General features: G+C 49.0%; 2 protein-coding genes across 4 annotated transcripts in view; both read right to left on the reverse strand.

Moving 5' to 3' along the window:
- Positions 1 to 499: 499 nt before the first annotated feature.
- LOC135245588 (protein Wnt-16-like) lies at positions 500 to 6,959 on the reverse strand. Its single transcript, XM_064318709.1, has 4 exons — positions 4,287 to 6,959; positions 3,909 to 4,135; positions 2,864 to 3,258; positions 500 to 2,332 (listed from the first exon to the last, which is right to left on the reverse strand). The coding sequence occupies exons 1-4, from the start codon at positions 4,379 to 4,381 to the stop codon at positions 1,868 to 1,870; spliced, it is 1,182 nt and encodes a 393-aa protein (XP_064174779.1). The 5' UTR covers positions 4,382 to 6,959; the 3' UTR covers positions 500 to 1,867.
- A 103-nt stretch (positions 6,960 to 7,062) lies between these two features.
- cped1 (cadherin-like and PC-esterase domain containing 1) overlaps positions 7,063 to 26,290 on the reverse strand; it is a 37,565-nt gene continuing 18,337 nt past the window's right edge. The window contains exons 6-22 of one of the 3 annotated variants that reach the window (XM_064318708.1): positions 25,941 to 26,100; positions 21,286 to 21,413; positions 20,392 to 20,464; positions 19,061 to 19,228; positions 18,769 to 18,873; positions 18,504 to 18,634; positions 18,007 to 18,050; positions 17,779 to 17,808; positions 16,715 to 16,901; positions 16,362 to 16,530; positions 10,922 to 11,039; positions 10,507 to 10,643; positions 10,180 to 10,400; positions 9,936 to 10,037; positions 9,661 to 9,748; positions 9,266 to 9,412; positions 7,063 to 8,970 (exon numbers count right to left, since the gene is read on the reverse strand). In XM_064318708.1, coding sequence (XP_064174778.1) covers positions 8,737 to 8,970; positions 9,266 to 9,412; positions 9,661 to 9,748; positions 9,936 to 10,037; positions 10,180 to 10,400; positions 10,507 to 10,643; positions 10,922 to 11,039; positions 16,362 to 16,530; positions 16,715 to 16,901; positions 17,779 to 17,808; positions 18,007 to 18,050; positions 18,504 to 18,634; positions 18,769 to 18,873; positions 19,061 to 19,228; positions 20,392 to 20,464; positions 21,286 to 21,413; positions 25,941 to 26,100 — 2,242 coding nt within the window. In that variant the 3' untranslated portion in view covers positions 7,063 to 8,736. Of the gene's footprint in view, positions 8,971 to 9,265; positions 9,413 to 9,660; positions 9,749 to 9,935; positions 10,038 to 10,179; positions 10,401 to 10,506; positions 10,644 to 10,921; positions 11,040 to 16,361; positions 16,531 to 16,714; positions 16,902 to 17,778; positions 17,809 to 17,979; positions 18,051 to 18,503; positions 18,635 to 18,768; positions 18,874 to 19,060; positions 19,229 to 20,391; positions 20,465 to 21,285; positions 21,414 to 25,940; positions 26,101 to 26,290 lie in introns of all 3 variants that reach the window. The other 2 variants (XM_064318707.1, XR_010327307.1) reach the window with 2 other exon arrangements.

The following is a 26,290-nucleotide window of genomic DNA, read 5'->3' on the forward strand; positions in this document are numbered from 1 at the left end:
AGCACCCAAAGTCACCAGCACCCAAACATGAGTTCATCTTACCTTTTAAACCTGATTGATCGACCAGCCTTCTGTAAATAATGAAAAAAGGAGGAAAAAGTTATCTTTGTATCTCTCCATTTCTCTCTTCATCTGTCTGTTCTGTCAATGACATATTCACAGTCCCTTTGCTTCAACATGGAAACCAGGAAATCTCATCATTGACTGGGTAACTGACAACCCAGCAAAGCTACTGTCGTGGGATATTGTTTTCAGCGCTGCAAATACTTCCTGCACGTATGAACGTCTTTCCTGCCCTTAATTTGTCAAAATAGCTCACGGCAAAAAAACTGTTGTGTCTGAGAGAACTAATTTGACAGACCTCATTCTGTTCTTTCATCCGGGTTTTGTGGATAGATGGCAGATGCTAGTGTATAATGCGCTGGCTGGGAGGTTTTACCAGGAACTCAGTGTTACGTAACTCAAAATCATTCACTCAAAGGACTGTAATGCTGGCATATACAGGTGTTATAAAATAATTTATTGAAAAATATTACAAAAAATACAAAAATACATTTGTTCAGCAATAGTTTGCCGTGCTGATATGTTGACCAAAAGATGCATAAAAATTAAGCTTTGTCAATAAATTTCTCATTTTTCCAGACTCTGAATTCCATATATTTGTATCACGACCAACAACTCAGTCTTTCAGTCTGTTTGCCTTAAAGTCAGTGGATTCAGTTCCCGCTGTACGCTGTTCCTGGTGTGTTGAAATGGAGGATGAGCTGTTAGTCTTCAGCCCCTTTGGAGAAAGCCCCTGCGGTATTCAGCACTGGTTTGCCACTTCTGACGAGCCACTGCTCCACGCTCAGAGCAAAGAGACGACAGGCGGAGACAGAGGAAGGGAAGAGCCGGCTTTTCACACACAAAAAACCCAGAGGATCAAAGGGCTTTATCTTACTAATACTGGAGCTTCTGATAACCCCACCGCTCACCCCAAACCATGGAACGAACACGGCAAAACGGCAGCAAGGTTACGACAGGCATTCAAAAGTAAGCAGACTGCTTTAAAAATGTACACTGTCAAACAATGCATGCTTCAAAATAGATTAAATAAAAAAATAATGCCACTTTAAATTGTATATAAAATATAAAAAAGTAATATGTTCATTCCTTAATATGTTCATTTCTTATATATTTTTCTGCCTTGCTGAGTTTATTCTTTAAGAAATTGTACAGGCTGAACATGTTAACTTTCCAGAAGCAGCTTAGTTGTCTTTACATAACGAAGCACTTAAAGAAAACCTCCCCCGATTTTAATCTACATTCGAACATACTGTTGTTTAACTGCAAACTTCAGGCTAAAGATGCTGAAAATCCCCTTTTTATTAATTCCAAACCATCAAACTTTGGATTCTGCATTATAATACGACTGAATTAATGAATGCTGTGGTTGCGATGTTTAAAAAGTGCCTTAATTCTAATAAAAAAATCTTGTCACTTCGTACACCAAATAAAGTCCTGTCTGTAGTACCACGTTGTACCAGAATTTATTTTTTCTACCATAATTTATTTAAGATTTGCAAAATGTAATTTCACAGATTCACTACTAGTCAATTCTTGTGTTCCCTTTTAATGGCATGGCAAAGCCAGAACTCTGCCACAAACTCACAAATGCTCTGCCCCCAAAGGCACTTTTACCTGATCCAAATCGATCCTTTTAACAGTGAACCTGTCGCTCTGCTCGTCTGTGAACCCCAGAGTCTGCGCAAGGGGGACTGCAGTGACATCACAGCCCGCTCCCAGTGGTCTGAGGCGTGGCTCTCTGGGGGAGGGGTTAGAGAAAGGGGCGTGTCTCGGGGAGGGGCTAGGGAAAGGGGCGGAGCCTCTACTTGCAGGTGTGCACGTCGCTCACGCTCTCGCAGAGACGGCAGCGCACGTAGCAGCACCAGACGAACTTGCAGTCGCAGCGCTGGGCGTGGCGCACCAGGCGCGTGTTGTAGCCCCGCCCACAGCACAGCAGGCTGCAGCTGTCGGGCCCCGGCGACGCCCGGCTGCAGCTCCGCCCCCGCGTGCCCGCCACGCCCAGCCGCCGGTCCTCCAGGCAGTAGTTGGGCGACTTGCGGAGGAAGACGAGCTCGTCGGGCGCCACGGGGACCCGCCGCCGGGCCCTCTCCTTCCTGCGGACGGCGCGCTCGGACCGGCCCTGCACCTGCACCCCTGCCTCGTACCGCTCCTTCAGGAAGACCCCCACCCGCCCGAACGCCGCCAGCGTCCGCCAGCACGTCCTCACCGCGCACGACCCCGAGACGCCGTGGCAGCGGCAGGCAGTGGACATCGTCTTGGCGACGGCCTGTGGAGGGCGAAAAATGTTGAAAGACCCACAAGCTACACACAAGCTAGCACAGCTACAGCCGTACACGCGATGAATAAACACAAGGGTTCCTCTGCTGGACGATGAGCCAGGGAAGATGTCACTTGTGTCCGAGTGAAACTAAGTAGTGGTGTTTCGGGAAGGCAGGAGTCAGAGATTTCCAGGAAATGGAAGGAGAGGTAAGGAGGTCTGAGGGACTGAAAGGGGATACTCTGTTTGACCCCCAGATGAGTCGGGGAGGGGGCGGGGAGGCGAGGAGGACGGGGGGAGGTTATGTTATTTTGTCGGAGCTGAAAGCAGTGAAGGCTGTTGTACTTTAGCCCTGGTGTGGAATTCGCCGTGCAGCGACTGACCAAAGCTACGCAGGATTCTGAGACTGCTTGACTCACAATCTGTACCCTCCTCCCCCTCCTCCTCCCCTCTCTCTCTCTCCCTCCACCCTCCCTCTCTTCATCTCTCATGTGCGATTCACAGACACATCTCCCTCTCCCTCCCCCCACGCCCCCTCACCTGTCGGCCGGCCTCGCTGTTGTGCTGGTTCATGGCGAGCAGGGCGTGTCCGTGCGGGGCGTGGCCGCGCGGGGCGTGTCCGTGCGGGGCGTGTCCGTGCGGGGCGTGGCCGCGCGGGGCGTGTCCGTGCGGGGCGTGGCCGCGCGGGGCGTGGCCGTGCGGGGCGGAGACGTTCCAGACGGAGCGGTGGATGAAGTGGCGGCTGAGGGCGGAGCCGTACTGGACGTGGTCGGAGCAGCCCCCCCAGTGCCAGCCCCCCCCGCCGGGGGCGCCCCGCCCCGGCAGGCCGCCGTCGCACGCGCAGTCCGTCACGTTCCCCGCGCTGCAGGACCGCGTCACCGCGTGCACCAGCCCCGCCGCCATCACCGCGAAGATGAAGGCCGTCTCCTTCGTCCCTGCGCCCAGCCAATCACCACAATGCTTTTCAGCCCAAAGGTCCCCAACGCTTTACAATAGCACACCGACTTGGGCTAGGGGTCAAGGGTCACTACTGTAGAAATTGCTTGACGTCCTACAGTCAGAATCACTGCCCAGCTACAGGAACCACGCCCTGCTGAGGGACAGCTTCAGGCTAACAGATCCCCTAGACTGACCAGATAGTCAGCTCTGTATTCCTCAATTGCAAATTTGCACTAGACTCCTGTCTTCACATTAAAATGTCCAGTGTTAAATCAACTCTTACAGAGTACACAAGACCCTGCTCTGGTAAGACCATATGAACTATGTTAGAGTTGAAAACACAGCTATAAGAGTTTTACCAATAAATGAAGAATAGATCATAAATTTTCATGCAGCCAAAATTAAGGAAGTTGAGTTTACAGGGAACCCCTTGTGCGCATGTGATTATTTTTCATATATCAACAGTAGGTGAGTTAAAACAAATCAGATTTATTATTATTAAAAAACGCAAGTATTTAACCAATCAATGCATCACAATATAAACACCCACAGCTTCAATGGTGAATGCGCAGCATCTAAAGATCCTAATTTAACTAGCCTAATTCAAACAGGACTGCAGCCGCCGACGGATCCCCCTGTCACTCACCACTGTTCAGCTCGTATCCGAAGACGGACAGATCTTTGGTGGTGGAGCAGTTCCACCGCTCGTGCTTAAACTGCGTCTGGCACTCGGATATACCCAGGCGCGCGCCGTCCTTGATGCTCGGTAAGAGATACGGTTTTCTTCTGCACAGATCCTTCTGTTCGTTCGTGAGCGGTAGACTTTCGCATCCCAGATTCTCAGGCACTCCCGCGGACATAACGCCCAGCCACCTGACACAGACCAGTGAACAGGTTAAATATGCATCTTTGTAGTTTGCTAACTAACCGTGTAGGCTAATGCAGGCTAAATAAATTTATTTTAATGTGAGGTAAAATCACAAAGCATTAATGAAGACTCCGGAATCATTTGCTCATTACTTACATCCAATTTCCTCGACAGAGGAGGGGGCATACCGAAAATAAGACGAGAAGAACCACGCACATTTGATAAATTCCCAAATCAGCACGACCATCCATGACCTTCACATTTATAAGGACACCATGGCGACGTAGCACAAATTCCAGTGATTTGTTTAAAACTTCTTGAGGTTACATCCTAGCCCACTTAATCAGACTGTGGTTTTACCGTTCTGCCCGTAGTTTCATTCAGTAATCCTTTTTCTTGGCATCTATTAAACGACGTGCAGCCGCAATAGGATCAACCCTCATTCCTTTTACGGAAACAATCAGTTTTATCCTGGTCCAGCGGAATTCAGTTGAACGTCCCCCCCCGTACTGACACCTGGACTGCGATTGGCCAGAATGAATATTAATATTCAGAAGTCTTGACTGTTTGTACGGTAATTTGATGACGTTAGGAATCTTGTTTTTTTACACTGGCTCTTGGGTTGGCCGCGAAGAGTATTGAAGCGCAACTTGGAAAAATACCCACACACTGAGTCAGAGAACTATGCAAGCGAGACATTCGGAACCCTCTGATAAATCTGTGGCAAAAATACTGCTGCTACTACTACTACTAATAATAATAATTCAGGTTGTACTAGTAGGCCTATATATTGAAGTTGCAACTTCAATAGAAACAGATTAACACATAAAATAGGCTTCACATATTAACATGCGAAATGTATGAAATGAAATTTAAAAATGGAATTGCTAAAATAAAATATAGGTAATAAAACTTCAAACAATAATTAATCCAACAAAATAATTTATTGTATTATTGTTTTTGTTCAGTTATGTTACATTTGACTGTTATTTAATTTTTTTGCTATTATTGTCCTATTCTTCAATATTATTATTGTAACCTATCTTTTGCCATTGCTGCAGAGTTAATTTGTTATTCTAAATGACAATATTACCGCAGCGCGTAAACTTTGATGGGCAGATTTTGTAACCTCAATTGGTTGCAGCTCTACCTTTTCATTTAATCTCAGTTTCGTGCCCGAATGCTCTCTTGCAAAATTAATTATAAAGGCGGAACCCATTCGCGGTCTCTTTGAGAAACGACCTTAATGTAGTTTAATTCATTTTCGTAATAATTTTAATCTTTAATTTATATTCTATTTTTGTGCAGGCTAGGTTTTATCGGGGAGTTCTGACAAAAATTTTTAAGATTCTACAATATGAAGACATGCATCATTTAACAGGATGGAAAGGCCGATATCCGCAACATTTGTAAAGTTTAAGATCAGCAGTGGTGGTGCAAATACACCTCCTAAACAAGCACAAACACGAATAAACACAATTTAACTTATTCAATATATTAAAAAGCGAAAAAAGGTATAAAACAAAACAAGTATGCTGTAATATTATGTGCCCAGGTTAGAAAATAAATTCTCACGAAATCTTGAGATACCGATGAATTACGTTTTCTGCAATAACATTTCCAGCAAATTAAGAAATAATAGATGCCAATAAATTAATGCATTAGCCTAATAAAAATAAATAAATAAAATCTCACGATTGAGAAAGATAGTGTATAAATCGCGCGGACGTAGGCAGTAAAATGTGACCGCATGTCAGGACCTGAAAATCAGAACAAATGCTAAAATCGAACAAAATCTAAATTGAAACGCCAATCTTCAGTGTTCATGGACCAAAAAAATCAGTTTCAGAACTTTTTTGCTTTTAAATATACCTTCACACCTTTCTTATTTGTAAAATGCTGGATATTTTGGTGACTTTGACAAATTGGGAAAAACTGGGAAAAAACATTAATGGGCTAATTGGCAGACGTAGCCGCTACAGTGCATGAGTTTACTGGCCTATGTATGTAGAGGGGCGTTCATTTTCAGAATACAGACCCAAGTAAGCACATGACAACACGAAGAAAGCATGTTCTACACAAATATTTAAAGTTTCTTCCTCTCCCAAATTAGTGTGTGTGTTTCTGAAATTACAGATGGAAAATTGTCTGTTTTGACTATCCTTTTTTAGTGTACATTTCCCCGACCTCCGAACGGGGTATGTGTGCGCGTGCTTGTGTAAACTACGAATTTCAAAGCACTTCAGAGGACGCGCGGGGAACTGGAATGGGAGAGCGGACTGTATGCAGGTGGGTATTTAATCTCAGTGCCGCCAAAATGATCTTTCTGTGGCTGAGGAGCCCCAACTCAGAAAGATCATTAGCCCAAGCCATATGCTTTTTGCAGCAGAAGTAAATCTATGTAACTTGCAAGGAACTGATCAGGTTGCAGGAAACCAAACTCATAAAACATAGTTAGGCTTTCCCGGGTTTGGCTCTAGGGCTTCCTGGGTCGAGACTGCGGCCAGTCACAGAACTGGGAATATAACGCCGAGTGAATCTGGCGGGGTTTACTACGTGGCGGCTAGGCACCTCGCTACTAATGATGTAGTTACCACCAAAAATACCATGCATACGCAGTGCAAAAATGCGTTCATATTGTCTCACATGCTGAGGAACGAGAGACAAAAGGTTATTTTGCTTTTTAAATTTTTTTTTACTTCTGTGCATTTGCATAGAATAACTTAATTACTTACAAAAAGTAACATTTATTATGTATGTATTATTGCACGGATACGATAAATGATTGTGAATGCATTCTTACAGACGTACTTTATAAATTAGATAATTATAGTAATTGCATTTTATGACGCATTCCTCACCAAGTGCTATGCAGTGAAGAGGGTGAAACTCGCCTCGACCACCGCCCACCAATAATGAAACAGACAGGAACCATAGGAAAATATACATTTTAATGTAAGCATGTAGAGCTACATGGACATATTACGCATGTTTTACAGATCAAAACATAAGCTGCCGAATATATTTCCTGTTTTATATGGTATAACGCGCACATATGATCACATTGAAATGAAAAGCGACTTCAAAACGGCATGTGGAATTTCAGTTATGAGCCGAAGCCAGATCGACTGAAATATTAACCGACTACGTCTAGAGCAACGGAACCATTACGATACCATTCATACTGCTGGAAAAATCACTTTGCATCTGTCGGAATATTAATTTTCAATACGAAATGTCACTCACGCCCCGTGTCTACACACAACACAAAGGGATGGGGTCAAATCCAGATTTAAAAGTCTCTCTCTTTACACTCTGACACACAATTGACTTCCTGGATGTTCATTTCAATATACTTATGTAAAAATAAAATTATTTATACAACCAATTCCTGGACTGAGCCCAATGACCTCAACTCTATAATCTTTACCATGCAGCAACCGATAGAACATATAAACACGTACATACAATTAACCGTTCTGTAAACATATTTTACTCTGAGCATTAACAAAGGCACATTAATCTGTATAAAAATATATACAAATGTAAAATTATTATATAGAGGCACGATAAGACATTTGTATGACAGTATAAAAAAATTAGCAGAAAGACCTTTGGTTTGGAATACATGAGAAACGTACGCGAAAGATTGAGGTATGCGGGGTTTAAAGGAGCGGATTTCACCAGACGTGTGCAGCGTGTCTGTGAAAGTCCTCTTTCACACTGGAAAAACGGCTCTGAGAAGCGCTTTTGGCATCGAAAGCCTCCGTAGTGCGCGTGTACCAAGTTCGCACGACGCCCCCAAAACGTTTTTTTTTTTTTTGGGATGCTGTAACAGCTATAAGGTAACATACGGCAATAGACCTAGCGTTAGCTTTTCTCCCCATACATCTTCATTGTGTATAGCCGCCCCCCATTGTCAAAATAAAATTCCCAGGGATTAGCTGTAGAGATCATATATGCTCCTGGGTTGTGCTAAATTACTGCACCCGTCACAGTTCCCAGAAGCCTCTCACTATCACTGGGTTTAAGAACACTGTCCCATCTCCATGGCAACACTACCTAACTGACCGGCTGGACCAGCACGTGCAATAACGCTGATGGTGGCGGGTGGTGTTTGGCAGGATTGGCGGTGATGTTGGCGGTTATATCTGGTGATGATTGGCGGTGATGTTGGCGGTTACATCTGGTGATGATTGGCGGTGATGTTGGTGGTTATATCTGGTGATGATTGGCGGTGATGTTGGCGGTTATATCTGGTGATGATTGGCGGTGATGTTGGTGGTTATATCTGGTGATGATTGGCGGGAATGGCTGGTGAAGTTTGGCGGGATGGTCTCACACTCTTGCTAAAGTGTTTGCAGAGCAGTGCCGTAAAGGTCCTCTTTCAGCCGAGTCACGATCAGTTCCCCCCAATCATTTTTGGCTCCTCCCTCCCCATAGGTTGACTGGATAATGGAAGTAATACACTCACTCTCGCACTCTCGCACACTCTCACACTCTCACACTCTCACACTCTCACACTCTCACACTCTCACACTCTCACACTCTCACACTCTCACACTCTCACACTCTCACACTCTCACACAGCGCGGTGCGTAGGCTGTCAGTGAGGCCGCAGGGTGCTGTTTCTCGGGCTGGCGCACAGGCGGCTGAGCAGGATCTCAGAGTAAACCTGGTTTACAGGGCCGTGCACGTGGTAGGGCGAGCCGGGTCCGGGTCCGGGCCGCTGGTCCTGCTGAGGCCCGGCCGTGCTGGGGCCGGTTCCGCCCTCCTCCCCCTGCCCAAACAGCTTCATCTGTCTGTGCAGCGGCGCTGGGGAGGACGCCGGCCTCCCAACCTGCCCAACGAGACCACACAATGTCACCGACTACCCACAATGCACCAGGACTGCGCCATACTAAAAAGCAACATAAATACACTTTTTTTTTCAGACAGCATTTTATCTGAATAAGCCAAAGCATTATTAAAAGGCATGCTGTTGTTAACAGTTTACTTTTAGTAATTCTTACTTCATATGGTAACAAAAATGGCTGACAGAGATAAGAGAAGTGAAATGGGCAGATAAGATGAGGCAGGTGCTGATGTGGGGGAATGACTGAGAGAAAATGACCAGCGCGTATCAGGGCTGTTACCTCATGGAAATGGCAGGCACACTTCCCCTGCAGGAACTCTTTGTAGCGCCCCATTGTGATGCGGAAGGTGTCAATGACCTCATACCCATAGTGCTTTGCAGCTGTGAGAATGTTCTCGTTCACGCTGTAAAGATCCTGCACTCCACGCTGTCAGTGACGAAAGAAAAAAGGTTTCAAGCTTTAGGTGTTGGTTTCTGCTGAGCACTCACGCCAATGCATTTATCAAGAGCAGAATGTGATGAGCCAATCACAAGAGAGATGTAAGATCAGCTGACAGACAGACAGACGGATGGAAAGACAGACAGACAGATATACAAAAGGACAGTCAGATGGACAGACAGACATACAAAAGGACAGTCAGATGGAGAGACGGACAGACAGAGAGACAGACTCACGAGGGACAGTGAGCGAATCCCATCCACCGGAAGATGAAAGCCCATTCCCAGAGACTTTACCACCACCAGGATGTTGAGCAGGTTTTCCCTGCAGGGAACACCAGGTAATGAGGTGAATACACACACACGCACGCGCGCACACACGCACGCACGCATGCATGCGCGCGCACGCGCACACACACACACACACACACACACACACACGGGAGTTGCTAATGAGCTACTTGAGTAAAGGGACAGTAGCTGTGTCCTCGGCCATGAGGTGCTCAAGTTACCTCTTGAGCACCTGGTGCAGGATGGTCAGGTGATTGGTGTTCAGCCACTGGACGCCCCCGGCAACCAGCACCGTCTGGGCGGAGTCCTCCAGGGGGCGGGACCTGAGAGAGATGCAGCTATTAAAGCAGAGTGCTGAGCTGCATATCTCAGTGAGAGAGGTGGTCTGCATGCAGGAGAACGGGAGGCGTGGGGGAGCAGGAGGCGCAGGGGAACAGGAGGGGCAGGAGAACAGGAGGTGTGTACCTCTCTATGAGCAGCTCCAGGGCCCTCTTGAAGGTGGGCCTCCGGGCCTTCTCCAGCCAGAACTGGGGGTAGTAGGAGTAGCTGATGAGGGTGTGGCCCTGGTTGACGTTGTGGTAGACGATGGTGTCGTGGGCCTTGTCCCAGTCCTGCAGCGTGGCGTTGACTCGCTCCATCAGGTAGTACATCATCCCGCGGTTGGTGGAGTCGCCAATGAAGAGGACCTGAGGGGAGGAGCGGAGGAGGGGTCACTCCTGGGACAGGAGAGAGGAGCGCCCGAAACAGGAGCAGGAGTACCCTCCTCCGTGACCTCCCCACGACCCCGCTCACCTTCCTGTCCATCAAGCAGCTCTGCAGCTGCGGCCGGGTCAGCACCGGGTGGCGGCAGCCGTAGGGTTGCCAGGATACCTCCCGCCAGTCACAGGTACGGTTGTCAGAGCAACTGAGACAAGGAACCACCCACCGGCCTGCAGATGGGCGGAGTTAGTGTGAGACAGACAGACAGACAGACAGACAGACCACAGCCCCTCCCCATTTGAAAACCTGTTTGTGTGTGTGCAGCATCATCCACTATCACACACCCTGAATGAGTTATGACAGTTTATTAATGGTTTATGAACGTTACACAAAACCAAATGTGGGGTTGCCATGTGTATGCATGTGCGTGTGTGTGTGTGTATGCGTGTGCGTGTGCGTGTGCGTGTGCGTGTGCGTGTGCGTGTGCGTGTATGTGTGCGCAGCTAACCTGGAGCATCCCCTGAAGAACAGGCCCGATCATAAACCTGGGGCTCGCCTGGAGATGGTGTCCCAGAGAGAGGCTCCAAACCGCAGGGGCGGTCGGGCTGGACCAGCAGCCCACAGTCCTGCAGCGACACAGAGACGGGGGCAGAGGTACAGAGGAGTTCCATTCCGTCAGGTTGGGTGGGGTGGGGTGAGGTTGAGCAGGGTCGGGTGGGGTGGAGTACTGAGACTGGTCAGACAGGATGTGGTCTCATAGGTGTACTTACTGATACTGTAACAATAACAGCAGACAGGGATTCAGAGCAGAATTGCTGCTACCTCTCAAACTGAAACACGCAGGGGGTGAGGGTAATGGTGGTTCTGTGTGGGGGGGTGTTTGATGTTCCACAGAGAGAGAGAGTATTTGTGGGCAGGTGTGTGTGTGTGTGTGTGTGTGTGTGTGTGCGTCTCTGGGGAATCAAAGCAGCAGGCTGTGTTTGGGGACAGCGTTGGATGTTGGGGGTGGGGGGGACAGTCACAGCTTGCAGGAGCCACCAGGTCTGGCCGCGGTGTTGCCCAAACTCTCACCCGCGTTCGAAAGGCCCCTGCCCCCCGCCCCCTCGCCGCCCCGGGCACTCCCGGCGGGGGCTTCACAGGCTTCCGGAACATTCCGCACCCCCCCGACGCCGCTCTCGACACACTGCCACAGGATAACTGAACAGGGATTTTCCTGTTCGTACCTGTGCTCTGTGTACACACACAAACACCACCGCGCTTCTGAGCTGCTTCTGAGCTCGGGCCTCAGGCAGGAGAACCCCCCCCTTCACCCCCCCTTAGAAAGGAGGAGAATGAGCAGTGACTGGGATAATACTCCACGGCTGCTGCTGCTCTCACTGTGGCATCTGGATAAACTGGGCTGCCTGACCGCAGACGAGGAGAGGAAGCTTTGGGCTGAGCGGCTGAAGCTCTGATTAAACCCCAGGCAGGGCTTCGCTTACAGTCTGCACTAATCAGACCAGGCCAGCAGGAAACACGGCCCGTTTGCTGCATTTAAGGAGCGAATGTGGGGCGTTTCTGAGGCACAGCCCCCGGCCTCCCTACCATGCTGATTGTGAGGTCACACGCAACGCTCGCCTCCCTAAGCCTGAGCCCTCCGTTTAAAAACCAACCGGATGACATCTGACACCCCATTTACTACAAGATGTAGAAAGAAATAATGTACATGTTTATTCTGGTTATTGTCTACATGCTGGCATTAGCAGAGAGATACTAGTAGGGATACAGTACTACGAGCTCTAAGGTTTGTAAAATGTAGTTTCCACAACTTTGTAACATTCAGGCTGCAGTTTAAAGTTTGGGTCTGCTTTTAAAAAACATTCGTTTTCTTTCTTCAAATGTGAAATGTTGATATTTGCAGGCATGAGAAACCTTTTAGTCTTTATAAGCCTTTGTCTGCCGGTGTTAACTGTGCCAGCCTGAGAGATGGGGACTGTGTGTCTCTCCAGGGCGGCTCACTGGTCTCTGTGTAGCTCAGGGAGGGAGGGGTTCAGTTGGCAGGGTCAATCATCTGCCAGACCCCCTAGACCCCCTCTCTTCTACCCGAAATCTCAGGGCAGCAGCCTCCAGATGGAGCACCCTCCCGGGTGTAGCTCTCTGTCTGACCCAGGAGTTAATCCTCCTGTAAGGGGTCTGAGGGGAGCAGGCTTCAAACAGCCGCTGGCCTGATCATGAGGCTCCGCAGACCAGCGAATAATCATCTAAATTACACTGCTCCACCTGACAGAGCAGCGAATAATCATCTAAATTACACTGCTCCACCTGACAGAGCAGCGAATAATCATCTAAATTACACTGCTCCACCTGACAGAGCAGCGAATAATCATCTAAATTACACTGCTCCACCTGACAGAGCAGCGAATAATCATCTAAATTACACTGCTCCACCTGACAGAGCAGCGAATAATCATCTAAATTACACTGCTCCACCTGACAGAGCAGCGAATAATCATCTAAATTACACTGCTCCACCTGACAGAGCAGCGAATAATCATCTAAATTACACTGCTCCACCTGACAGAGCAGCGAATAATCATCTAAATTACACTGCTCCACCTGACAGAGCAGCGAATAATCATCTAAATTACACTGCTCCACCTGACAGAGCAGCGAATAATCATCTAAATTACACTGCTCCACCTGACAGAGCAGCGAATAATCATCTAAATTACACTGCTCCACCTGACAGAGCAGCCACACTCAGCATATTATACCTACAAAACCCCAGCCGTGCGTGTCATAGAGGTGCAGTGACAGGGCAGGGTCACACTGGAGAATTAAAGTGGTGAAGGGTAAAGAGTGCTATCCTTTATCCAGGACGGGACGGGCGCAGAGAGAGCAGAGACACTGACTGATATTAGACAGGTGTGAGACGCAGCTGCTGGGGCCTGTCAGCACAGAGCTGGGGTCCTCACACAGAGCCGGGGTCCTCACACAGAGCTGGGGTCCTCACACAGAGCTGGGGTCCACACACAGAGCTGGGGTCCACACACAGAGCTGGGGTCCTCTCACAGAGCTGGGGTCCTCACACAGAGCTGGGGTCCTCACACAGAGCTGGGGTCCTCACACAGAGCTGGGGTCCTCACACAGAGCTGGGGTCCTCACACAGAGCTGGGGTCCTCACACAGAGCCGGGGTCCTCTCACAGAGCTGGGGTCCTCACACAGAGCTGGGGTCCTCACACAGAGAGCTGAGCCTCAGACCTCTCCCTGTCCTCTCTAATGCGATTAACACATGCCCACAGAGCGGTGTGTTCAGTCCTGCACTGCCCCAACACGTGCTCAAGACCCCGTCCAGCCGTAACTGAACACCAGAGGTGAGCCCGGGGAAAGTGCGCCCGTGAAACGAACGTGAGAAATTAGGGGTTTTTCTGCTTGACTTAGAAAGCGCACAGACTCCCCCACTCATCAATCAGCTGCACCGCCTGGGCCCCGAAACACGCACGTCAAAGCGATTACATACATGAGCAGAGTGTGTGTGTGTGTGTGTGTGTGTGTGTGTGTGCGTGTGTCAGTGTGTGAATGTGTGCGTGTGTGTGTGTGAATGCTCTGCACTGTCTCCTTTCCAGCAAGAGCATCTTACAAGTAAACAGCTACAGTGAAATGCAACCGTTTGTTCTCTTTGATGTATTTTTTTAGTGAAACAATGATTTCCGAAAAAAAGACTGCTTTATAAAGCTGCTTTATTGGCATTCATTACTGACATTTCCCTTTTCCTTATTCTCAGAAGAACGGATGTATTTGGAAAAACAGTCCTTTGTCACGAGTCAGCCACATTTTGCTGGGGGGGGGGGGGGGGCAGGGGGGTGAAGACGGAAATAAGACGCAGTCTGAGGACTCGATCCGCGCAATGCCTCCCAGCCACAGGAATGGTGAAGAGTTACGCAGTCTGTGGGGGTTTCACTCACAATGTTTTCCTTTTCCCAAACATCTCAGGGCCATGTTGGATTACAGCAATCAAAATGGTGCGGACATGGCCTTGTTTGCACAGTACACAGCAGTATGAACCATGTGAAGCAGACCAGGAACACTAACCAGGTGAAACAAGTCTCCTGTCTTTCATTATTAGACAGCACTGCACATGACGCATGGAAATGTGCAATTTAGTGATGAGCGCTCTATGGATGCCATAACACCTGCAGCTACTGGCACTCAGCAAACTATGCAGACACATGTTTCTGGCCAACAGTATCTCCTTCTACAAACAGTTAGAGCAGTGAAAACACTGTACACAAAAATCCTTTTTAGGAAATGCAGCTCACCCTGATTGAAATCATGAAGTGGTTTACATGCATTCATCTGCAAACTCTGCTCACAGTGCTTTTGCTGCCTGACATCCAATCTCCCCATTTATGTTCAAAATAAACATTTACATTCAGTATTACAAACATTACTTTCACTGCAGTTAAAGTACTACAACAATGAGAGTTAAATGGCTTTACTCACGCAACAATAAAGAAGGGAACTATAAGATCAATCAAACCACACATAACTGCAGAGTGACAACAGCAGCTGTGTAGGAGTCTGAGAGACTGACAGGCAGACAGGCAGGGAGAGACACAGTGAGCTGTGTTCAGTGCTGCCTCTCCTCCTGTATGAGGGCCTCAGGCAAGGATGCACCCCAGCATCCCCACACCAGGCTGCCAAACGCGGGAAGACCGTGTGTGTCACTCACGTTACCGAGGCCCCCCACCTCCACCGCACCCCCACCCCACCCCACCCCCACCCCCACGCCCCCCGATCTGTGCGATCAGCTTCCACAGTAACCTGAGCATCAGAGTGAGGCTTAAAGATGAAAGGGAAAGGGGGGTACAAAACGAGGGGGGATGTCTATGAATTGCACCCCAACCTTGTTCTCATGGTTCAGCCCCGCCACTTGTGCCCTTGCCCCAAACAGTAAAAGGTCACCAGTTGTGCCCTGCAGGAGCTGTAAGTGTACATGTGTAGATGGGGGGTCAGACTGAAATGCAATGCTACTGGAACAGGTGTCACAATGACAGGCATGATCCCCCCCCCCCCAACACTCAAACCCAAACACCGCGCTCAGAACAGAGAGGGAGTGGTCCCGGCGAAATGGATCATTCATACAGACGCCACATCTAGGTTCATATCGCTAGACACAACGACAACACTGTCTCCAGGGTCAGACTTCAGTATCCCTACCCTATGGCATTGTGGGTATTGTAGTCTCCAGTTTACATAACTGGATCCCCACAGCCCACTCAGGACTGCAGACAGCCAGCTCTATCAGGGAGAATCAGCCTAATAAAAACCCTTCCTCCTAACTGCAAACACACAGCTCTAAAAACAGGAGAATTCCTCTGTTCTTCAGAGGGAAATAAAATCTGAAGTAAAAGAGGCTTTTTGTGTCTAATGAAAATGTGCTTTTCCTCAGCCGCACTGACAGATGAAAGGGCGTGCCTAATTAAATAAAGCATTATTAAAAAGGCCTGCACTCAGCAGGATGATACTATCTGAATCTGAAAGGGCAAACAGCAAGGGGAAATGGGAACATGAACAGTGAACACGTCACAGTTACAAAATTACACATGAAACAGATACAGTAAGAGGAAATGCATTTGCTCAAGTGAACGGCCTTTGGAACTGCGAACAACCAAACCCTCCAAACAAATACGATATTAAATACAAGAAAACTCCCAAAAGTCATATCCAGGACCTCATTTCCCTGAAACTTGCACAATTCAGACAGAAAACCGCTCCCTAACTGCTGTGCTTTTGGGGTACTGACACAGAGGTGTGGAGGGGGTGAGGTGCGGAGGGGGTGAGGTGCGGAGGCGGGGAGGTGCGGAGGCGGTGAGGTGCGGAGGGGGTGAGGTGCGGAGGGGGTGAGGTGCGGAGGCGGGGAGGTGCGGAGGCGGTGAGGTGCGGAGGGGGTGAGGTCGGGGCGCACCTGCTGGAAGCCGCAGGTGACGTGCTCGCTGAACATGGGCAGGCTGGGCCGGGTCTGCCGGTAGATGCTGAGCGTGTAGATCGTCATGATGACAGGCTCCGCCTCCGACTCGTCCGTCACCAGGATACTGATCCTGCTGCTGCCCAGCCCCACGGGGTAGTTAGCCATTCTGTGGGGAAGGGGAAATTGTGGGCAATCTCCCAATATAATCTTTTCCCAACAAAGAAACTCCTTTTTTCTTTTCGTATCTGTATTATATATTCCTGTGACCAGGCTGGGCTGATGAGGAGCTGGTTGAGGGCGTGGCCGGTGGGCGGGGCTCAAAGGGAGGGGGGCAGGGGGTTGTGGCTTACCTGGGCCCCCTGCGCTCGTCCAGGTGCACCTGGCAGCTGCAGTCCACAGGCTCCGCCCTGATCCTCACGGTGACCGTGTCGAAGGGCACCTCGGCCTGGTACTCCCTCACCCCGGGGCTGAACGGGGGGCTGAGGGCCAGCGGGGGGTCTGTGTACACCTGCCGCAGGTGGGGGTCCGAGCACCTGTCTGTGAGCAGCCAGACAACCCTGAGTCAGACACACCTGTCTGTGAGCAGCCAGAGAACCCTGAGTCAGACACACCTGTCTGTGAGCAGCCAGAGAGACCTGAGTCAGACACACCTGTCTGTGAGCAGCCAGAGAACCCTGAGTCAGACACACCTGTCTGTGAGCAGCCAGAGAGGCCTGAGTCAGACACACCTGTCTGTGAGCAGCCAGAGAGACCTGTCTGTGAGCAGTCAGAGAACCCTGAGTCAGACACACCTGTCTGTGAGCAGCCAGACACACCTGTCTGTGAGCAGCCAGAGAGACCTGAGTCACACACACCTGTCTGTGAGCAGCCAGAGAGACCTGAGTCACACACACCTGTCTGTGAGCAGCCACACAACCCTGAGTCACACACACCTGTCTGTGAGCAGCCACACAACCCTGAGTCACACACACCTGTCTGTGAGCAGCCAGAGAGACCTGAGTCAGACACACCTGTCTGTGAGCAGCCAGACACACCTGTCTGTGAGCAGCCAGAGAACGCTGAGTCAGACACACCTGTCTGTGAGCAGCCAGACACACCTGTCTGTGAGCAGCCAGAGAGACCTGAGTCAGACACACCTGTCTGTGTGTGCATGTATGTCTGTGCATGTGTAAAATCATGAAAGAAATGCAAGACTGTAATATAATGAGCACACGTGCGCGCGCGCGCACACACACACACACACACCACTTATCCAGCTGTGTGCAATCAGGCAGATTAAAGAAAGATAACTTTTTAATGGCTCTTTTCTGTACAAAAGGCAAATTCCACAAGCATTTTGTAAGCCAGCACACACAGGACAAAATCACCCAAACAGCACTGCTAGTTACTCATAGTGACTGAAATTCACACTCACCGTGACCACAGTCTGACCGCTGTGAGTAATCTGGGGAGGGGAGAAAAACAGAGAATTATTAACCAGAAACCTTTTTAATGCACACTTATTCCAGCCTATCAACACCTTCATAGGACATAATATAAATATAAATACAACAATGTCTCAGCGATTGAGATTGATTAATGGTCAACAGATTAGCCCACCCAAGTGCCACCTTACACTTCTCTAACAGGGAATTTGGGGAACCTTCTGCTGAAGTGCCTCCTCTGGGTCCCTCTGGATCACCCATCCTGGAAAACGGAACAATAAGACAGTCTGAAATATTCCCACCTGGATCAGTCAGATCAACTTCTCAGAGACTGGTGAGCCCTCAAACATGGATATCTGTATAGAACCACAACTCCACCCCTTTGAGCATGTGCTGTGTAAGTTTAGTCCCTGTGTAAAAGCTGTGTTGTCTGTGCTGTGTAAGCTCAGTCCCTGTGTGAAAGCTGTGTTGTCTGTGCTGTGTAAGCTCAGTCCCTGTGTAAAAGCTGTGTTGTCTGTGCTGTGTAAGCTCAGTCCCTGTGTAAAAGCTGTGTTGTCTGTGCTGTGTAAGCTCAGTCCCTGTGTAAAAGCGGTGTTGTCTGTGCTGTGTAAGTTTAGTCCTTGTGTAAAAGCTGTGTTGTCTGTGCTGTGTAAAAGCTGTGTTGTCTGTGCTGTGTAAGCTCAGTCCCTGTGTGAAAGCTGTGTCCGCTCCTCACCCTGTCTGGTTGAGGACCCAGCTCAACAGCCCCGCCAGGAGGACTCCTGTCCCAGAATTCCCTGCGGTGCGGAACCTCTGGGAGAGATGGTGCTGGAGGGCGGTGAGGCCAGGAGAGGTCGCGGGGTAGAGCTGTAATCACACGCAGAGAGGCAACGCTAAACTCAAAAGTTTTACAGTAAACTTTACACACATTTGTAGGATAAGACTGCACCATGTAAGCTGCAACCATACAAACAGGGTATTAAAGGCAGCATGTGACATACCAGTTTAAAGGGCCCCCCCGTTCTCAACTGGTGTGCAAACTGGAGGAGCAGATGTGCCTCACCAGGAGGCAGACAGGCTCCGTTTGTCCCCACACAGCCACCGTACTGAGAGGAGACAAGGAAGTACATCACATCAGCACTCCAGGGGCTGTGCCCAATAAACTCAGTCCCAGTGAGACGTCCGCAGGCCAATGCGGGGGCATCCCCGCCTCAGCCAACACCACGGAAACCCAGATCACCGTCCAGAATGATCATGCTTTACACGCAAAAACAAAAACAGAAAAAGCTCTACCTTCTCTCCAATCGGAGTGCCTGACTCAGAGAAGAGCTTCGTTAGGTCGGGGTTTTCTGTGGTCGGAGGAAGCAGGAACTTGAGAGCGTCTTCTAGAATGAGCTCTTTGGTTATCTGGCCTTCAAAGTCTGGGTCCTCCAGATCCTCGAAGTGCAAGTCCTTCTGCACCTGAGAGAGAAGGGCAGAGGAACCTGAGACTGTGTCAGACAGGTTTCTCCTCCCCAGAGTGCAGGAAGCCCTCATCTGAGGCTCAGCAGAGCACAGTGGACTGAGGCAGGGGCGCCCAGCATCAGCCGAAAAACAGAACAACATGTCCCAGTCATTTCGGTACCGCACTTCAGAAAGACCAAAATTAATTTGTATGTTGAACATCGTTCCTTCCCGCATATCTGCTCAAAAATTACAAAGCGATGAAAAAAAAAAATGCACCGCAGAGAACACTGTGAAGCTCCCTCAAACAGATGAAAGAAAAAAAAAAACCCACAGAATAATTCAATACTGCTCTGAGACGGCAGCCTGGCACAGATCAGGAAACTAATGAGGAACAAGCGGGATCAGAGGAGAGTTTAAACAAAACCGCTGAGATCCTGACGGATGAAAAGGAAATACGGATGACAAGATTAAGGAAGCAGAAGCCAAGCAAGAACTTAAAAGGATTTATTACAAATAATAAGCGAATAGAGACTGAGTTTGGAACTTGCAGACGAAGAGCTGGATTGGATTAGTTAGAGGACTTCACAGTGGCACAGTGGCGAGTGTGTGCGTGTGTGTGTGTGTGTGTGTGTCTGTGTCTGCGTGTGTGTGAGTGTGTGTGTGTCTGCGTGTTTATGTGTGAATGTGTGCGCGTACGTGAAGGTGTGTGTGTGTGCATGTGTGTGTAGAAATGTGGAAGATCCTAATTTTAACATGTGTGTATTCTATTCAGTTAGCTTTTAAAGAGCATGTAGCAATTTAATGTATTTGGGAATATAAATGACATTTAATGCTGACCGTATAATTTCAGCTAGAGTATACAAAGTTCAGCGGCATCTAGGACAGTGCAAGGGCAAGCACTGCCATCTAGTGGTCAGTTGGGTCCATTGTATTTACACATAGTTCACATGGAATCCCACATACAGTGGGTCAGGTCTTGACATGGCTTTTCCACTTATTAACAAGAAAATCTCATGCAGTGGTACCAATTAACACAAAATGGCTTAATTACAGCAACACCACAGAGCAGCCAGTGACAGTTTCAGATTACGCCACATAACAGATCAATAACACAATGAAAATGCTCCAGGCTCATGCGTTTCACGAGGAGAGGCTGCCGCTCAGCCGTCTGCTCTTACCTGGACGATCTCGGGGAGCAGAGAGCCGTTGAAGTGCAGGGTGAACGTCAGCAGCTGGAAACAGAGGACGCACCTACGAGAGAAACCCCAGCAGTACAGCACACTAACTACAGAGCACACACCCTTTATTACACAGTAATTACACCTACGAGAGAAACCCCAGCAGTGCAGCACACTAACTACAGAGCACACACCCTTTATTACACAGTAATTACACCTACGAGAGAAACCCCAGCAGTACAGCACACTGTAACTACAGAGCACACACCCTTTATTACACAGTAATTACACCTACGAGAGAAACCCCAGCAGTACAGCACACTGTAACTACTGAGCACACACCCTTTATTACACAGTAATTACACCTACGAGAGAAACCCCAGCAGTACAGCACACTGTAACTACAGAGCACACACCCTTTATTACACAGTAATTACAACTTCACAGCCTGTTTGAGACCCTATCTGAAAGGCTTTTTTTCTGCAGAACATTTGCTCTCTCACACTCTAAGTGCCTGTTGGCTAATTCATCCAAACACTGCGCCAAACTCAGGTTACTGTGTAATTACACAGAAATTAGGGCCCCTTAAAGTGAAGCTGAACCAGGTTCATTTCGGACCAATCTGAGTATTATGAATGTACAGGTACAGGATGGGAGTTAGCCACATCCTAGCACTTTCCTATAGTATTTTAACACGGCTGTGCTAACTCACACGTCATCCTGTGGCTCCGATGATACAGTATGCACTTAAAGCCGTTTGGCATAGGAAAGGCTAGTGAAAGGCTGTGGGTGAGCAGAGCTGAGGTCTGCACTCGAGCGCAGGGACAGGAGCTGACAGAAGCGCTGAGGCGTGTCTGGACGCCTCGCCATGCTCCGGTCGCCATGGAGATGTACCTGCTTCGGGGCTGGGATGCTGAGACGGTCGCCGTGGCAGCCAGGAGGACTCCACCCACCGCCTCCCTGACGCTGGCGAGGGCCAGAGGGGCGTCGGCTCCCAGGTGCTTCATGAGGAAGGGCTGGAGCTGCCAGGTACAGAGTGCACACCTGGTCACACACCTGAGTCTGACTCACCTGCCTGCCATATTACATCATTAATAAACAGTTCAGTGCTGGGGCTCCAATCTGCACAACTCCACAACCTGCATGCAGAACCTGCACGCTCTGTGACCTGCACAATACAGCAGAACCTGCATGCTCTGTGACCTGCACAATACAGCAGAACCTGCACGCTCTGTGACCTGCACAATACAGCAGAACCTGCACGCTCTGTGACCTGCACAATACAGCAGAACCTGCATGCTCTGTGACCTGCACAATACAGCAGAACCTGCACGCTCTGTGACCTGCACAATACAGCAGAACCTGCACGCTCTGTGACCTGCACAATACAGCAGAACCTGCACGCTCTGTGACCTGCACAATACAGCAGAACCTGCACGCTCTGTGACCTGCACAATACAGCAGAACCTGCACGCTCTGTGACCTGCACAATACAGCAGAACCTGCACGCTCTGTGACCTGAACAATACAGCAGAACCTGCACGCTCTGTGACCTGAACAATACAGCAGAACCTGCACGCTCTGTGACCTGCACAATACAGCAGAACCTGCACGCTCTGTGACCTGAACAATACAGCAGAACCTGCACGCTCTGTGACCTGAACAATACAGCAGAACCTGCACGCTCTGTGACCTGCACAATACAGCAGAACCTGCACGCTCTGTGACCTGCACAATACAGCAGAACCTGCACGCTCTGTGACCTGCACAATACAGCAGAACCTGCACGCTCTGTGACCTGCACAATACAGCAGAACCTGCACGCTCTGTGACCTGCACAATACAGCAGAACCTGCACGCTCTGTGACCTGAACAATACAGCAGAACCTGCACGCTGTGACCTGAACAATACAGCAGAACCTGCACGCTCTGTGACCTGCACAATACAGCAGAACCTGCACGCTCTGTGACCTGAACAATACAGCAGAACCTGCACGCTCTGTGACCTGCACAATACAGCAGAACCTGCACGCTCTGTGACCTGAACAATACAGCAGAACCTGCACGCTCTGTGACCTGCACAATACAGCAGAACCTGCACGCTCTGTGACCTGCACAATACAGCAGAACTTGCACGCTCTGTGACCTGCACAATACAGCAGAACCTGCACGCTCTGTGACCTGCACAATACAGCAGAACCTGCATGCTCTGTGACCTGCACAATACAGCAGAACCTGCATGCTCTGTGACCTGAACAATACAGCAGAACCTGCATGCACTGTGACCTGCACAATACAGCAGAACCTGCACGCTCTGTGACCTGAACAATACAGCAGAACCTGCACGCTCTGTGACCTGCACAATACAGCAGAACCTGCACGCTCTGTGACCTGAACAATACAGCAGAACCTGCACGCTCTGTGACCTGAACAATACAGCAGAACCTGCACGCTCTGTGACCTGAACAATACAGCAGAACCTGCATCCTCTGTGACCTGCACAATACAGCAGAACCTGCATGCTCTGTGACCTGAACAATACAGCAGAACCTGCATGCTCTGTGACCTGAACAATACCAGCAGAACCTCGTACAGAGATGCAGGAAAGTTCTCCAAACTCAGTACTGTACTAACCCAATTACTCTGTAGCTGCCACTGTAGTTCGGGGAACACCTTAATGTATGACTAATTTAACTGATTGTAGTTCTTTCTGTTAATACTATCCTTTTCCATGCATTTTTACATCAGGCAAATCTGGCAAACATCTGTATTCTTTAATACCAGGACTCACAGCCAGATTAAATACAGATTTCATACACAACACCACCAGATGGCGCTGTTCACTTTGAGAAGAGCAAGCTGCTGTTACGCAGTATGCCCAGTGTTCTGCCTTAGCAAGCAGAAGAACAGCGGACTGAACAATGGCAACATTTCCCCAGGACTGACTGGATGAAAAACAATTAAATAACTAGTCTGATAAAAAAAGAGTGAGATGCACTCCTTAAACCGTATGTGATATTATTAACACAGTGCATTGATTTAGGTCAGGGGTCACCTTAAAGAATACACCTGTGGTCTTATGCAGTATCTGTAGAGCAGGCATTCTTGCATAACAAGAAGAACAGGGGTCCCCCCCCCCCAATCTAGGGGTAAGGGATCCCAGGGGATCCTCAGCAAAGAGGGAAAATACTTTCAAATGATTTTATATTTAGCTTATTTTGCTTGCATTGCAAGAAAATGTTTAAGGAAACAATTATGGAAGAACTTCAACAAGTTTTCAAGAACCTTAACAGATCAGCCTTTTGCCACTGAATTGTTGGACAAAGAGGTTGACAGTTCAGCGGTCAACAGTTTAAAAATTGTTCTACCCTTTTGGAGCCCGGATGCAAATAGGCTTGGAGTTCCCCTAATAACCTTCTGAGCCTCCGCTTTCAACCTCTCTTTGCACTGCTGAAAGTGACCAGCAGAGGGCAGCAGTGATAACGGCATGTCTGTCGGACAGAGAGGGGGTGCGTCATGAGCCAATAAAGGCTCCTCACAACATTGTTTTCCCGCTGGGGGAGTTTTTGGGAGGGGGGGGGGGGGGGATAGGGGTCAAGATTAGGCCAATTTCCCTCCAAAACAGCTCTGCACTGAGGGGGTCTTTCATGAGAAACACGGTCGGGGTCCTAGGGCAGCCACCCCACCCAGCCCACCGACCAAGAACATACCGCCCCATGACTTTGAAGTCCGCGTTTTATTTTATACACAGCTATGTCAGCCTTCAGTACGATAATATTACAGGAGCCATCTCCCCTACGCCGCGGCTCAGCTGTTTACACGTCTGTGACCAGAATCACATGCTTCCGGAAAACTCCGCTGTTCCAAAAACAGCCTCTGACATTCCCATGAAAATTAAAATCACATGGAGAAAAAAATCCACCAGCGTCCTGCAAATCCAGCACAATGGACAAGAGACAGAGCTTCACATACAGGCCATATAAACTATAAATAAAACTCAAAACACCTGCTTTTCCTTTACTGTGTGATTATCATTTCCTGGTATGTGTATGTGAGGAATAACTGAAAAATAAAGACAGGTATGAATGATCATATTAGACACTTGAAATAGTAAAAATGCAGTCCAGACTGACAGCTCACCACCTGCTGAAGATATTTCTGCATGACAATCTGAGCAAGCACTTCTGTTACACAGATGAAATGCGTGGCATGTTTGTAAGGTCAGCTTTCTGTGTCGCAGAGAACTTTCACCCGAACCCTCCCACTGCGCACCTACACTGCAGAATCTCTACACTACCCCCACTACAGCGACCCGAACCCTCCCACTGCGCACCTACACTGCAGAATCTCTACACTACCCCCACTACAGCGACCCGAACCCTCCCACTGCGCACCTACACTGCAGAATCTCTACACTACCCCCACTACAGCGACCCGAACCCTCCCACTGCGCACCTACACTGCAGAATCTCTACACTACCCCCACTACAGCGACCCGAACCCTCCCACTGCGCACCTACACTGCAGAGATCTCTACACTACCCCACTAACAGCGACCCGAACCCTCCCTGCGTACCTACACTGCAGAATCTCTACACTACACCCACTACAGCGACCACGAACCCTCCACTGCGCACCTACACTGCAGAATCTCTACACTACCCCACTACAGCGACCGAACCTCCACTGGTACCTACACTGCAGAATCTCTACACTACCCCAACTACAGCGCCGAACCCTCCCACTGCGCACCTACACTGCAGAATCTCTACACTACCCCCACTACAGCGACCCGAACCCTCCCACTGCGCACCTACACTGCAGAATCTCTACACTACCCCCACTACAGCGACCAGAAAACCCACCTAAAACTGAACGCATCTTCACACCATAATGAAACATATTCTCTTTGTGTTGATACTCCTCTAGAGAAGCAGCAGCAGACTCTCAGCCCAGTTAGAAACATTCCCCCTGATAACAGAGTGTACCCTGGATCAGCTCATGTTCCGCACATGGAGCATTAGTAATATTCATCCCGCAATATTATTTATAAATAATACTGTCAAATGGAGGAGGGGTTGATTTTTATTCATGTATGCAGTTAGATTATGATGCACATTATTATTTCGTTCTAGTTCTGAAAGGAATAAGCAGCACTACCGTTGTATTAGGGAACAGAATCTGGCCAAGTCAGCACACAAACACTGATGCCAGTAAACACAGCCAACAGGACAGATTTACCATGGATCTTTAACAGCATGACACGCATGCAAGTCTGTAAGTAACTGGGTTTCATATTTGCTTTTGTATATGAAGTTGTGTTTATGATTTTAAAAGTTCATGAGGGCAATGTTAATATGTTAATCACAATTTCATCAGTGCATTTTGATGCTGCAGTTGATCATCTTCATCCTCATCATGTGGTTTATTCTGGTCTTTTGTGGAAAGACTGGACCCTGCAGCTGCTGCACATGGGCGTGGGTTTGGGAGCACTGAGGGTGTAGAGCCACGCTCCACTGCTAACAGCCCGGGTGGGCGTGGCCTGTTACCTTGGAGACGTAGCCGCTGCTGGAGAGGTCCGTCCTGACCAGGCCGGTGGGGTGGAGGAAGGCCGTGAGGGGCGTCACCGAGGTGACGAGGACGTACACTTTCACCATGGCAACGAACCCGCGTCCCGCGGCGAGGCCCAGGGGAGGGTGGGGTGGGGTCCTGCGGGGGGGTGGGGGTGGGGGGGTGGGGTTAATGCACATCCCGTCTCTCAGAGACCGATGGCTCACACCTGGGCCTGATCCGAGATCAGCACTCCTCTGACATGTGTAATGACTTTGGGCCCAGGACTCACTGTCAATCACCTGACTGGCAGATAAACTTCAGAAGGCTCTAAGCCCCTAAATTTATC

Source organism: Anguilla rostrata, chromosome 19 (genome assembly GCF_018555375.3).
Source record: "Anguilla rostrata isolate EN2019 chromosome 19, ASM1855537v3, whole genome shotgun sequence".
Taxonomy (NCBI): domain Eukaryota; kingdom Metazoa; phylum Chordata; class Actinopteri; order Anguilliformes; family Anguillidae; genus Anguilla; species Anguilla rostrata.